Here is an 11,389-nt window from a genome sequence, read left to right on the forward strand (position 1 = left end):
TTGTCTTCTTCTTTATATTAGACCAGCAGCATTTATGGCGTCCTTTTCAAATTTTCTTAATTCTGACCAATGAAAAACATCACAAGAAGTCTACTTCCACAATTCTGTTCAATACTTTTCTTTGTCAGGTGTAGGGTCTAATCAGCTGCGGGGAAGAAAATAATCTGAGTTCACATGTGCGAAAAGGAAAAGAATAAAAGATTGAGGAAGCTATATGCATGAAATGTTTAAGCTGCTAAGCAAAATCAATCATAATTAGGAATTTGGATTGATTTAGTTGGAGAACCCATTTATCCAAATCCAGTTTCAATCATCAAAACTAGAGTTACAAAGGAATCGAATCGCTCGTAAGTTGATCGCGAGCAGCGCGAGTTCGAAGTCGAACTGACCAAGTCGAACTCGATTTCGAATTCGAATTTAAAAATACTAATCTCGTTAGCTAGTAAGGCGACTCAAACTCTATTATATATATATATATTTTTTTTATTTTAATAGTAAAATTATATATATATTTCTAATATTTTAATATTTGTTAAGAAAAAAAATTATTATTATTTATTTTTAAAAATAAAATAAACTATTTTTTAAAACTCGATATTGACATTTTGAACTCGTTGAGTTCAAGTTTGGTAAAATTATATTAAAACTCAACTCTATTAGACTGAAACTCGGTTCGACTCGATTCGTTTACACTCCTAATCAAAACTATCCGCATGACATGTTTTTCCTACTAATTCATGCAGTATGTCCTTTTTTTGTTCCATTGTAGATTTGTAAGTGTATGTAGGATGTATTCGGATAGGAGATTAATTGAAAAAAAATGTGTTTGAAAAAATATTATAGTATTTTTTATTATGTGATATATGTGAGATAAAAAAATAATTAAAATTTGTATTTATGATATAAGTTAAACAATATTTAAATTTTTTAAAAATCATGCTAATTAGACAGATCCTACATTTTGTGACGATGGGAGGAAAAAAAACAGAAGCATCTTCTGACGAATTTCCACAATTCGGCAATATAACAATTTATGGTGGCTGGTATTCATAATTGAAATTGTGTTTTTTAAACTAATTGAAAATGATTAGTAAACTTAAGAGAAATTTTATTTATCCTTTTTTTCCCTTGTAGCAATGTCATTATTTTTTCTCTCATAAATCCAATTGCTCCCGGAGAAATTAGCTTAATTACACCACCTCAAAAATAGCTAAGAGGACAAGAAAATCATAAAGAGGGATTAAAAAGTTTCAGCCAAAAGGAAAAAGGGGAAAAACACATAAAAGCATTCAAAGGCTGCCGCAGAAAGACGGGAGGAAAAGAATCTTCTTAACTACACTATTTTATTTTATTTTATTTTTTTAAATTCTAAAAAATACACTAGTTTTACGGTTCAGGAAAAAGTACAAAATGAATTTTGCCAGCCGATAGGCCGTAAATAAGAACCAAAACAAAGTCAAAAGTAAATGTGCAATTCGTGGAAATAACAGTAAAACTTTTGAGAATTTCCATTTCTGTTATTCAGCTTTAAAAAGTGAATTTTTGTATATCATTTTCCAGTTTTTTTTTTTTTTTTACTATATTCGCAAGTCCTAGGTTCGGCTTCCGCCGAATCAAATACGTCAGCTCGTGCTTATGCATATTCCTAAGGATACTACTCTGATTTCAGTGTTCGGATAAAGTTTGGTGATAGCACAACAATTATTGAGCAGGTAAATTAGTTTACAAGACACTTGCAAAGCATATGGTATCCTTCAATACTTAAATTACGTTATTGTATTTTTATATTTTACATTATCATATATCACTTACTCTTTCTATTTTTACGTCATTAAATTAAGGTAGCCTTATTTACACGACACTTATAAATTATATCATATTATTCAATAATTTTTTCTTTTTAAGACGGGTGAGAGAATTTGAATTCAAAAATCTCTTATTTACAATCTCTACCACCAAATACAACTCTTCCCCGATATCACTCAATGGTTAAATTACATTATTGTATATGACGTGACCAGCTCTTTTATTTTCCATTATTAAACTAGTAGTATAATGCAGTGACTTTTTGGATACATCCCATGCAAAATCTTAAATCAAATTTATTGTGGCATTTTCTTATTCCTCATATTTGAGTTCTTTTTTTTTCCCCCTCTTTCAGGTACGCTGGAGAAAAGATTATATATGAGATTTTTGACAATGCATAAGTTTCTCTCCCAAAGCAACTCTGACAAGAAGGCAATTTGCGTTGAAGAATTGACCGTAATTCAACTTCTTTCATGACCATTGGGGGCGGTCCGGTTGGCCAAGAGTTCGAATCTCGACACAAACAAGAGTTTGATATATTTGGCTGCCCATAAGATAAGATTGTTTTTTTTTTTTCCTTTTTAATTTTTATAAAGTGCAGCAAAATTAGAGCCCGAAGCTCACAAGAATATTTTACTCAACAACGGATCATCGGAGAGGAGAGGAGAGGAGAGTAGGAGGCGGAGGAGGCCGTTACCAAACTCTTCTATTCGAAGTCTCTCATTCAAAGTCAGTCCAAAGTTTATGATTGAAGAAAGATAAAAAGCTTTCCGTCCCATCCACTTCTCCTATGCATAATAGTCAGCGTCAACAATTAATTTTAAACATAAAATAAATCAAAAGAAATTGGACTCCTCTTTCGTCTCCTCTTCCAACTCCAAACGACCCCCGAGTCTCCTGTCCCTTCATCAATCATCACGAATTGGAGCTCAACCACTCCAAATAGCCGCTTCCCCAGCTCAAACTCCATAAAGGCAGGTTTTCCCTTCTTTCTTTTTCTTTTAATCTTGGTTTTATATTTGTAGATAGAAAATGGTGGGGTTTTTTTTTTTTGCGGCGGTTAGAGGTGGTGGGGGTTGAGGAGGCGGGGGAGGGTGTTGGTGCTGTGTTCTTTACTTAATATGTTTCATAAAATTTGTTATGGAATTTCTGGGCCTTGTACGGACAGGTTAACCTTTTCGTAACAATGGTATCAGAGCCAGGCAACGAACCCAACATCCCAGGTTCGAATCTCGTAGAGGCTCTGCCTCCTTGAAGGGGGAGTCCCAAAATTACCAGGCCGTCGAGGGCGTCGGCCTCTAAGGAGGGGCGTTTGTTATGGAATTTCTGGGCCTTGTACGGACAGGTTAACCTTTTCGTAACAAAATTTGGTATTTTTCTTTGAGGACTTGTATCTTGAATTGCTTTGTATTGAAGTGAAGTGAGATGATTCTAGATTTTGATTGCGGTTTTCATTTTTTTTTTCTTAATGGGTTTCTTTGGGATTTAGAAGTTTGAGCAATAGGTCTGATAAAGTTGCGAATTTTTAAGCTTCACTTGGTAAAACCTGAAAAGATTGACAATGCAAGATGGAGCTTGATCGTATGATTTCATGCTCTCACTTTTTAGTGGATTGTTAAATCGATGCTTGAAAAATTAGATGTTGATGATGAATGAAAAGAAATAGGTGATGTTGTCATAATAATTGCTTATGCGCCTGCGGGGTATAACCTGGTTATTGTATATCAATGTTTGATTGTTCTGTTACTATGCTCTCTTGCACTACCCTTGACTAAAATTGGTTGTTGAGTGATGGAATAATAGTGAAGTTTATGTCTCTCTCATTATATCAGGTGTTGTAGAGGTGACAACTGACTATTAGGCGTTTTTTCTTTGGAAAACTACACATGGATCAAAGTGAGTGCCTTCAGTTGTTAATTTGTTCTACTTCATTTCAGAGTTACATATTTGATGCCAAGTGCTTGAGTATGAATGTGTTATCGGTATATGTTCCGATTTTGATAATCATGCCGTGATAATGGTATATCATACTGGGAATCCAGAAACTGTTGACACTCCTATGAAAAGTCTTTGATCAAACAACGAGTCATCGGGCAAGGAGGAGAGGTAATGTTACGTTAGGTCGGGTGGCATCACTTCCTCTATTGCGGGCATTGTTCTTCATGGTGTTGTAATAGGGTTTAGGAAGTTGGCATTTGCTAATGCAGTTATGCTTTGGAATTTGACAAATTTATTGTAACTCAAACTGGGAAATGTACTGTTAACTTTTGTGCGGGGGTTTTTTTGGGCCCCCGGGGGGCCCGGGGGGGGGAAGAGATTGGTTAACTTGAATGTTGTGGTCAATGAGACATGCCAATTCAAATTTAAGTTCCGTGAGTGTAAACCTCAACTTGGCAACAGTATGTTTATTAAATCATTGACAGAAGGAAATTTTCAAGCGTGATGGCCTTGTAACGACTAGATTGGGGCTTGTTGATGTTACAGATATTACTATCGAGGAGGGAGATGTAAAAAGTGGCCTTGAATTGGTGAAATCAGTTTCAGATAAGCATCTTGATCTTTTGAGACCATCAGCCCGGTATTATTCAATTTTTAAAGGTAGTTATTCTGTTTGTGTGTCATTGTCATGATGTTCTTGCATTTTGAAGTATCGTCCATATATTTGTTGTTTCTAGATGTTTGTGTCTTGCTCAATGTCTTTCTATTGTTTTACGATTTGGAGATGATATATCTCCTGACATATCTATGTGCAATATGTACTAAGTTCAAAAGGTTCACTTCTTGTATTATCAACCTTTTGTCCTTATTCCATTTCAAATTTTATTGCATTATCAATCTCCTGACCATGTTCCTTCCTTCTTAGGCACTTCTGTTCTTTAATTTGAATAAAGCTTCAGCTGAATGCCATATTCCCCACTTGGGCCATGATAGGTCTAGTGGCTAAGGTTGAGGCCTTAGGACTTAGAGGTCCTGGGTTCTAATTCCCCCCTTCTTGCTCCCCACTTCTTAAATCTCTCCCTCTCCCTTGCTTAGAGGGAAAAAAAAAAAAAAACTCATGCAAGTCTTTAGCTTGATTACACACTTTTACAGTTGTAGACTGATAATTTCTTTGTAGTTTTTATGAAAAAGAAAATGAATATGGTAATTACGTGTCTTTTAATGATAGGGCAAGTGGCAGATGCTTCTGACCGTGAGAAGGGTAAATATACCCTGATCAGAGATGCAGATGACTTCCAACCAAGCATATATGACAAGCCGTTACCCTGTTTTGGCTGTGGAGTTGGGTGGTTTTCGTACGTCTCTGATCCATATTTACATTTTTCATGATGCCTATCGTTGCTGCTAGGGGTTGTGCTGTTTCCTTGTGCATCTTTGTCTGATCACCACTTTATTTCTTCAGATTTCTATTAGGATTTGTTTGCCCAATAATGTGGTACTATGCCACATTGCTGTATTTTGGTAATTACTACAAAAAGGATCCTAGAGAACGAGCTGGGCTTGCCGCATCTGCAATAGCTGTAAGTACTCCATGCTCTGCTTATGCACTTGCGCTTACATAGCCTACACAGGTCTTTACATGTGAATTAGCAACCAAAATGCAGGCAATGGCAGGTCTTATATATGCCGTCGAATTTATTTCTTTACTTATTTTTGGTGCAGGCAATGGCATTTTCTGTTTTCTTGATGATCATCTTAGTGGTGGTTCTACTTTTTTAGCTCCCGCCTTGACAGTTGCACGTGCTTTGGAGGCATTGGCGGGCAAGGGCGTGTGATTTGGGGATTTGTATATTTTCCTTAACTCAGCTGCGATTTCTGATGTAGATATGATTTCTTAGAATCAAATTACACATGACTCCATTTTTCCACCAATCACTATACAGGGGACAAAAAAAACACAGAAAACCGTAGAAAGAAAGAAGGGGAAATGTAACCCGCCATCGAAGAAACGACTACAAAATGGGCTAAAGCTCTGTTATAGGAACCGTGATTGAGAGTGTATTCTAGGAACAATAATACTACTATGTTGTTGAATAAATCATTTTTTTGGTGCAATGACGACCATGCTCTACTGTTGGCGATGTTAACGAAAAACGACTGATAAAGAGGGTCCAATAAAAACATCTAAAATTCAGGCTCTTCAAATTAATATTGGTGCTTTACCATTGAAAGCGCCAGGTACTTTTTTTTCCGCGTCTCTTTTGTACATACAAATGCAAATGTATGCGCAGGACAGAGGAACCAGAATTCAACGATTAGCTTTATGCTTTACACCACCTAAAAGTCCCTGACGGTTTACCATCATAGGAGAAGGCTAAGTACAAAAATTAGATCCATAGGGCTCAAAAACTTTTCCGACCCGGTACTCGTGCAAAAATGCACCAGGGACAACAAAATATGAGACTTGTTCCAGTTCAGCCTCAAATAAAATGGGTGATCAATAGTTTGCTCAAACCGAAGCAATACAGCAATCAGAACTCATATTTTCATGATGGGTTCGCTCTACACTCACACCTGTTCTTAACTTTTCACTGCTAATCGTACATACTTGCCATCAATATCAAATCTGGAACTAGAATTGATCTGCAGATAATAATGAAATCCCAATAAGATTATGCTTCATAACAAGAATAGGAACAACCAAGTCCTTAAAAGCATCAATTTACCTTTTGCTGAAGAATTTCAGCAACTCTGCTTTCCTCAACTATTGAACCAGATTCCTTGAGAGACTTCAAAACAAGTTTTATCAGTTTCTTGAATTTCAGTGAGCCATCAGGATTCTGCCAGCATGCAGGAAAACAGTTTTACGTATGGAACAGAAATTTCATCATACACTCTACTGGAATGAGAAACATTGGACGACGACGACAATAATAATAATAAACTAGTGGTGTGGAAGAGCTAGAGGAAAGCAATACGCACAGATTTCAGGGATGAAGTAATCAGCTTCTTCCACTTTATTTTCTTCTTGTCATCTTCGTTTTTAGGAGAGGGATTCACTGACTTGTTGTCTTCAGACACAACTTCTTCATCTTTCTTATCCTTCTCTTTCAATTTTTTCATTTTGGTTTCTCTAACATGGATAATTTCGCCATTGCCCAATTCATCAGGCATATCAACCCCAGGTATTTGCCTGGCATCGACATTTTCAGACACCTTGAGCTTTCTCTTCTTACTCAACTGCAAATTATCATTTTCTGCCACAGAGTTGTCCTTCTTCGCAGCAATAGTATTAGACGGCTTCTGTTCTTTTTCTTCCTCAGTGGCTTCGACAGCTTCATTCTTTGCATTGTTTTCAGCTGGAACATCACTCTCCAAAAGGTTTCCTTCACTCTGTTTTGGCTGCTTTGCTGCATGAAAAGCTTTTGCTTTTGCTATGTGCTTCTTTCCTTCTGCATGGAGAAGCAGGGTTTGCTGACTAGTAACATTGGTATTACACAGACTGCAAAATAACACATTAACATTATGAAAGCTCAGATCTAACTTAAAAAAATGGGCATAGAAACCAAAATATCTTGACCAAAGCCAAGGATCAAATAAGGCAAACTGATGCAACAAATCCATCTACACAGAATAATTTACAGCAGGCACAAAGTTTCATATCCCATCCACAACTGAAGAAGATAACTTATTGATTTCCCAATGAAAGGCTAAAATATAACAATCTTTGTAACTGTCTCAGCTTTACACATCATCACCAGATCTGAAGGATCCCATTTAGCGGGTCTAGGGTTGAGTAAAGCTCATATTTTTTTAGTTCAAATTTCATAGTATGAGCCAGAAACAAAATCTCTCAAAAAATAATCTAAACAAGAATTGGAAGCAAAAGATGATTTCTGTACTCAAAGTACTTGCAAGCTAAAAGCAAAAGCATTAGGTGTTGCAGAGCATATTCCTACCTTACTGAGGATCTGGACTTCATATCATGCAGCTATACATTATTGCAGCCAAGTGGTTTTATTTTCTTTCCTTGAACATCTCTTATGTCAAGAATTGACACAATTTTCAATATAGGTACACGGGAAGGGAAGTACCTGCAAGACCATGGGGCACGTTGAGATAATCCAACATGTATATCAACATCTGGTTTCTGTTTTGAAGCACCGTTAGGCTTATTATTTGAGCCATTAATAGCTTTCCCTTGTCCCTTTGGACCATATTTTTCCTGAAAATGAGAGTATCATATCACTTTCAATCAGTCAAGAATGATCAAAGCTTATAAACACCAAAATAACTACATACAAGTTAATAATTAGCAAACAAAGTAAAAGATGAAGGCTAAATTCATCATAAGAAAGTTTCAAAATGAGGACAGGCAGTCAGTACCTCAGAAAAATTCATATCACAATTGGTTCATATTATTTGCCAGATTACAGACACACATACTCTAGCTCTTCCTGAAAATAGCACCCTTTTTGAATGATTCTCATATATCTTAATTGTTCATATCTATGCCTCTTAACATTTCCACTAAAAACTTTAAATTACTATGAGCATTCCAACCGAAAGTCCAATTTCAAATGACTTATGATGTCCGTGTAATGCCATACTAATACTATACCCATAATATGGTAATTGTTTGATATGTTTATCAATTCTTTTGGTCCTGAACTACTAATAACCCTCAGTTTCAAGCCATTCAACCCAATGCATTGAGTTCCACAAAGATTGTCCAAAGAAAGTACACATTTTGGCCAAATCAGCTTAGCAACAAGTCAAAAATATTGCTTTTTCTACCACATCAATTACGGTTAAAAAAATCATATTGCCATTAAGGTAATATGGGAAAAAAAAAAAAGAAATATGAACAGATAATCAAGAGCTTGTATAAACTCAAATAATAGACAAAATAACAGTTAAAAAAATCCAAAACAAGTAAACGGATAAAATAAAAAGGACAACAAAGAATGAGAAGGGCTCGAAACATACAGCTTCTGTGACGCACTGGGTATGGCTTTCAACATTTTGTCGCCCAAATATTTCTCCACAGTCAATGCACGATAGCTGCACAAAATTCACCGAAAAGAAAAGGATGAACATTCGAGTAGATTCAATTTTGAAGCAAGAATCAGCTGAATCCAATTCAAGAAATTAAATTTACAAAATTCACGAAAAAACAAGGGAAAGAGAGACCTTGGATGCAGAGCAGGTCCTAAAGTGGTTAGGCAGCTTTGGTTTCTTCAAGTTGTCTCCACAGTCTTCACACTGAAACCACACCATTTCTCTCGTGTGTGGATGTTTACCGATGAAGAAATTTCTGGAGAATGAATCCCGCCTACAAAATTGTCGTTGGAGAATCCTTTGCGGTAAAATCCAGTCGAAGTATAAAGGGCTTCCATTTGTCAGGGTTTAAGGCTTTTTTAAGTGTTTAGGGTTTTCGGTTTTGGGCTAATGAAAGAATTCGTAGACCGCTTTTAAAATTGTAAAGCCCACATTGTGAGATAAGTACCGACGAATGTTTGCAGCAGGACTTTGTTTAGAACGCATTTTTATAAATATTATTTTATTTGCATCATAATTATAATTATCAATTAATTTTTATATTATCAGTAATCTTTTTATTTCATATACATTATATCACAAAAAAATAACCTCAATAGAAAATTGAATAGTAATGGCAGCAATTGATTGAGTTTAGTAGTTCCTCATATAAAATTATTGACTCTGGAGATTTAATAATATGGAGAAGACAAAAGTTGTTTTAAGTACCGACAGAATTGGAAGCACCCCTCTTTCAAAGAGAGGATGATGGGTTATTAACATTTCATTCGATCTGAATGCTACACGAAGAGTGTAAGCCAAATGAGAAAACGGAAAGACCTAGGATGCAGAAGATCGTAATATGAGTCATTCGTCATATTTGGATTCATATATCCACCCATGGGGCACTACACTATTTATTCCTAATAATATCTCAAATAATTTCTTTTCCAAAAGCTCTATTCGCTTAGGCTAGCTTCTAAGTTCAATTCTAGTTAAAATAACTTGAATTATTCAAGCACTAAATGCTAATTCAAATGTAAAATTTAAAATTTATTTCTTGAATGTGAGTTTAAACCGTCTATACTTAGTTGATTTTTATTTGATCAATTGATCCATTAATCACATATACGATGCCACCTATAAGCTTGGTTTGAAATCTTATTTAGGAAGAAGAAGGGAAAAAAAAGCTTGGCCTCTATTTGAATTCTTCATTTTTTTAAAAACAATTTTTTCATTTACAATGCTACAATAATGCAGAATAAAAACAACACATTCATACAATATATCAAAAATAATTTCAAATAGATAAAAAAAATTGAAAAATAAAATCTACACCATTTTCTTCGTCCATCTATTACCACTATCGACCACCATCACAACCACAATTCTCTCCTTCCCATTTCTCCTTATTTTTCCATCTCTATCATCACTCTCCTTTTCTCCTCCATTTCTTTCCTCCTCCCTTCTCTTTTCTCTCCCCTTTCTCGTCACATCCACCCCTCTCCTCCCTTCCCTCCCCAATTTGGCTGCGACTAGAGGCATCAATTTGGCAAATTGAGGTCTAATCAAGGAGGGGGGAAGGGAAGGCGGGATGTGACGGGAAAGGGGAAAGGGAGGATGAAGGTAGAGGAAGAGGAAGAGAGAGAGAGAGAGAGAAAGGAGGGAGCGAGAGGGGTGGTGGGTGGCAGTGTTAATTTTTTAAAAATATAAAAAAAAAATTTAACCTTTAAAAATATTCTAAAATACATTCAAAAAACACCTTAAAAATACCATTAAAAATATCTCTAATAAAAGCTTTTTATATGTATTATTACAGTAAAATATTTCAAAAACATCCCAAAAAACTGATAATTTAGCGATTTTTTTTGTAGCTGTTGCTAAAATCACACACTCTCGAAGGACACTTGCGAGAACGGCAAGTCAGCAGTCGAAACTTAGCAAGCTGAAAAAGGACAAGATGATCAATAAGATGCCTTTTGCATTATTAATAAACTGGAAAAGTGACAATTAGTGCTGATTGATGGCTACTAGTGGTAAACCAATCATAAATTTTCTGTTGATCTGACAATTTAATGTCAAGCACAGGATTTACCAGGTGTCACTACCCCTTGGTTTTCGGGAGGAAAAAGGAAACAAAAATGTCACTCCCAAGTTGGTTTCCTTATTTTCCGTTGGCGGCAATTGACTACTGGATAAATACAAAGGTCTACCGCTTTCAATTTGCTCCACGGCAAAATGAACAGTGACTTGTGATAATTTTTGTTACCAAATTCATTGGCATTACAGGTTTGTCAATGCAAGATGTATATGGATCACCTACTCTTTCAGAGAATAATTGGATGGCTTTCTCGGTGCAAATGGATCAGACTTCCGAGACAGGAGCCTAGCTTGCTGGATCGATCATTGAATTCTTGAATTTTGCAGTTGAGCTCAATGTTTGGCTATCATTCAAGAACAACAAGAGAGGAATTCACACATTTGATATGTAGTAACTTGTTTGAATTGCTATTTTCTAAAAGTTTCATTAAAAAATGTATGGTAACAAATTGATGTTTATGAAGTAAAAATACGTTTAAAAAATGTGCTCATAAAAAGTGCTGCT

At 35.6% G+C, this 11,389-nt stretch overlaps 2 protein-coding genes across 6 annotated transcripts; one reads left to right on the plus strand and one right to left on the minus strand.

Annotated features, from left to right (window-relative positions):
- Positions 1-2,389: 2,389 nt before the first annotated feature.
- Positions 2,390-5,859, plus strand: LOC113694267 (large ribosomal subunit protein eL20z). Of its 4 annotated transcripts, none has more exons than XR_011815825.1 (6): positions 2,390-2,780; positions 3,639-3,702; positions 4,291-4,384; positions 4,973-5,099; positions 5,207-5,324; positions 5,467-5,859. XR_011815825.1 is itself a non-coding variant. In XM_072052802.1 (6 exons), the coding sequence occupies exons 2-6, from the start codon at positions 3,693-3,695 to the stop codon at positions 5,521-5,523; spliced, it is 426 nt and encodes a 141-aa protein (XP_071908903.1). In that variant the 5' UTR covers positions 2,400-2,784; positions 3,639-3,692; the 3' UTR covers positions 5,524-5,859. The 4 variants fall into 4 exon arrangements, 2 of the variants coding, with proteins under 2 accessions (XP_071908903.1, XP_027068967.1); XM_072052802.1 differs by having other exon boundaries at positions 2,400-2,784; positions 4,291-4,404; XM_027213166.2 differs by having other exon boundaries at positions 2,404-2,780; positions 4,291-4,404.
- Positions 5,860-6,042: 183 nt separating this feature from the next.
- LOC113694265 (uncharacterized) lies at positions 6,043-9,269 on the minus strand. 2 transcript variants are annotated; one of them, XM_027213165.2, is made up of 6 exons: positions 8,938-9,269; positions 8,734-8,808; positions 7,839-7,969; positions 6,727-7,246; positions 6,471-6,584; positions 6,043-6,387 (listed from the first exon to the last, which is right to left on the minus strand). In XM_027213165.2, the coding sequence occupies exons 1-6, from the start codon at positions 9,022-9,024 to the stop codon at positions 6,325-6,327; spliced, it is 990 nt and encodes a 329-aa protein (XP_027068966.1). In that variant the 5' UTR covers positions 9,025-9,269; the 3' UTR covers positions 6,043-6,324. The 2 variants fall into 2 exon arrangements, with proteins under 2 accessions (XP_027068966.1, XP_027068965.1); XM_027213164.2 differs by having other exon boundaries at positions 6,727-7,196; positions 8,938-9,228.
- Positions 9,270-11,389: the final 2,120 nt, after the last annotated feature.

This window comes from Coffea arabica, chromosome 6c (assembly GCF_036785885.1).
Source record: "Coffea arabica cultivar ET-39 chromosome 6c, Coffea Arabica ET-39 HiFi, whole genome shotgun sequence".
Lineage (NCBI taxonomy): Eukaryota > Viridiplantae > Streptophyta > Magnoliopsida > Gentianales > Rubiaceae > Coffea > Coffea arabica.